At 36.7% G+C, this 3,297-nt stretch overlaps 1 protein-coding gene across 1 annotated transcript; it reads right to left on the bottom strand.

The window, feature by feature from the left end:
- Positions 1-342: 342 nt before the first annotated feature.
- Positions 343-927, bottom strand: LOC142639763 (uncharacterized). Its single transcript, XM_075813902.1, has one exon. The coding sequence runs from the start codon at positions 925-927 to the stop codon at positions 343-345; it is 585 nt and encodes a 194-aa protein (XP_075670017.1).
- Between the last annotated feature and the right edge of the window lie 2,370 nt (positions 928-3,297).

Below are 3,297 nucleotides of genomic sequence, written 5' to 3'. Positions count from 1 at the left end.
TAAATTACCATTCTGTCCTTACAAAATGGTCGAACATAAAACTCAAGTCTTTGAAACTCAAGTTGCTACAATAAAGTCTCAAGTTCAAGATGTTAGTTTCTTAAATAGTTTAGAAATGATGTTAACTAAGGAAATTGTTAGCATTCTGGTATTATTAAATTGCAAAAAAATCCAAGAATCACATAGATTTTGATACAACGTCTAAAACCCATAAAGGGGGAAAAAATTCAATTCAGCCTTACATAGCTAAACTCGCATTTTTAAGACAAATTCCGAATCATGTACAGAGAAAAAAATATGGAAAGAAAAAAACTTATCAATGTCTTGGACATGAAAAGAAAACTAAACCCTATTCCAAACACCCCAAATCCTCTCTCCAATGAAACTCATAATCTTCCTCACAGACCCCTTCTCCATCACAAACTCATCATCATCACCGCGGCTCACATCCACCGAGACAGACTGACCAAATTCATTATTCAACAACCCCTCCCTGTAATCTCTCTCACCATCCTTTAACTCATCACAGGCTCTCTTCCTTCTCTCCTTCTTGCTCTTGGTGCTCCTTTCCTGCTTCTTAATCAATTCTTCCTCATAAGCTTCAATGATTTCATGTATGAGTTCACGGCTTGGCGAAGCATCCCATCGTGCCCAAAAGCTCATATAACACCTAAAGCAGTTGCACTCAAACATAGGTGTGTGGTCTCCAGCATCACCATCACCATTACTAATGAGGATAGTTTTTGTATGAGGAGAAAAATTGGAACAAGTGTTGGAGCATGAGATGATGAGGTAGGCCAAGACTTCTTTGTCTTCAGCCGAGAGTGCCGCAGTGAGGGTTAGGATTGTTGCAGGAAGCAACGCCAAGTGGTCGGCGATGGATGGCGGTGATGGGTGCACTTGGCCTTTCTTGTAGAGTTTCTTCATGGGTTGAGTTCTTGTGATTGTTCAAGGTTCAAGGTTAATTTTGTGCTTTGGTTAATGGTTTATGAACCGCTGTTTTAATTGAGTTGAGACTTGAAAATCGAGAGTCCTCTCTTTGAAGTGTATGACCTTTGAAAGAGTCATCTGTTTGACTTTTTATTGCACTTTATTCAGTCAAGTCTTGTGGAATTAACGTGGAAATTGAGAATGTTGAAAAATGAATTGCTTACGCACAGCGTGACATAGGAGACAAATTGACCTTTCTCCAATGATGGACCGTGACATATTAAATCAGCAACAGCAACAAAAGGCTTAGAAGCAGCTTAGGAAAAAAAAAAACAACAATAACAACAACAACAACAACAACAACAATAGAAAATTAAACACAAAATTTGATCAATTGTCATTGTAGTCCATTCAATTTAAAAACTACATTTTTTTTGTTTTTATAAATTAATAAAATCATCTTTAAATTTTTTTTTTTAATGTTAAAATTGAAAAACAACTTTGTTTTAAGAGAGTTGACAGAAACTTTTAACAACAATTTATGGACAGAAGGATTAAGATGATTGCATTAACAAAATTTATGGATTAAAAAGACAAATTTTAAACTTAGTGGACTAAAATAACAATGAATCAAAGTTCTAAGGTGTAAAGTGTATTTTTGCCTAATTAAATATTTGTAGACGTAAATGCACTTTTGGTCCCTATATTTTGGGGTCATTTCTATATTGGTCCTTACATTTTCATTTCACCACTTTTAGTCCCTAAATCAATTAACGCATTTCATTTTGGTCCTTACCGTTACTCACTTAACAGAAATTATTGACATGGCAAACGGCGTCCACTGTTGGCACATTAAATGCTAACGTGGCCAATAAAATAATATTAAAAATATCACGTCAGCTTATAAATTAAAAAAAATTATTTATTTATTTTAACTAAATAAAAAAATTAAAAAGAAATTAAATTAATTAAATTTTAAAAAAAATTACATTATGTTCTTCCCAATAGTACTTCCTCAAAATCAAGAACATGTCAACATGAAACACCCAAAATCATGAAACACCCAAAATAAAAAAAGTCACAGGTCTACAAAATACAAAGACCAAAGATTCAAAACACAATGCACGACCAATTTCCCTTTGAGTCAAATCCGACACTTCTTCTTCACTCTCCCTCTCTCTCACCATTTCTCTCTCTCTCTCAATCCCCAAACCCACTCAAACCTCCGACCCATCTCCCTAAATGGATCGCCCAGGTCCATGCCACGCCACCCGACCTAGCCCTGGATCCGGATTCAGCGGGAGAGGAGGAGGAGGGTGACGCAAGGACTGTTGGAGCGAAGGAGCGACGAAGACTCTAATCGAAGCGTGGGAAAAACATCCAGTGCAAGAACCGTCAAAACGATGACGGAGGAAGTCGCCAACACCGTCAACAACTGTCAAAACGGCGTCAAGCCACGTAAGACCGACATCCAGTGCAAGAATCGGCATCAGATTCTGACTCAAAGGGAAATCCAATAGAAGAAAGAGAGAGCAGTTTGGGGGTCGAGCTGGTGGAGATTGAGAGAGAAGACGGAGGAGACATGGAATGGGGATATGGAAGGGACTAGTTTTTTGAGAGATGGGTGTTTTCGCCAATCGGGGCGTGAGAGGATTGAGAAGATTTGGGTGGGGAGGTCGGGTTGTAGCGGGTCTGGGTTTGGGTTTGGGTTTGGGTTTGGGTCGTGGTGGTGGTCGACGCGGAGAGAGGCGTCTCCGTCTGCAAATCCGTTTTGTTGAGTTTCTTCTGGGTTTCTTTCCGATCTAGGTTTCTTCTTTGGTTTTGTTGAGTTTCTTGTGTTTTGTTTGTTTGCTAGGGAAATAGAATGATTAGAAAGAAAATTAATTGCTGGGGTTTATTTAGCTTTCGAAAGAATGAATTTTTTTTTTTTTTTTTTGTGCTGATCTAGTTGTGCTTTGTTTGGTTCCGAAGAACAATGAAAAGAAATGGAAAAATGAATTCTTGGGTATTGGAAGCAGATGATGAATGTTGGTTCAGCTGAATAAAAGAGATTTATTCATTTTCGTGACTGTCATACAGACTTTTTATTTGATCTGATTTGATGTGTAGTTTTTGATCTGTGTCAAGTGGGCTTGATCTGGTTTTTGATCTACATTTTTGAAGATCTTGAATGGTTGTTTTTTTTTTTTTTTTTAATTTCTGAGTTTGTGTTCTTAGATCTGGGTTTGTCTTCTTGTTGTTCTTGTTCAAGCACTTTTAGATCTCAATTAATATGATTTTTTGTTTTTAATTTTTTTATTTAATTAAAATTAATATTTTTTTTAATTTAGATGATGACGTGGCAATTTTTTAATACCAAAATAGATT

The sequence above is a fragment of the Castanea sativa genome, chromosome 6 (genome assembly GCF_040712315.1).
Source record: "Castanea sativa cultivar Marrone di Chiusa Pesio chromosome 6, ASM4071231v1".
Taxonomy (NCBI): Eukaryota; Viridiplantae; Streptophyta; class Magnoliopsida; order Fagales; family Fagaceae; genus Castanea; species Castanea sativa.
The sequence above is the reverse complement of the archived record's forward strand: the minus strand, read 5'-3'. Positions and strand labels throughout refer to the sequence as shown.

Excerpts from the sequence above, each read along its gene's own strand:
- LOC142639763 (XM_075813902.1), bottom strand. The coding sequence starts at position 927 with ATGAAGAAACTCTACAAGAAAGGCCAAGTGCACCCATCACCGCCATCC.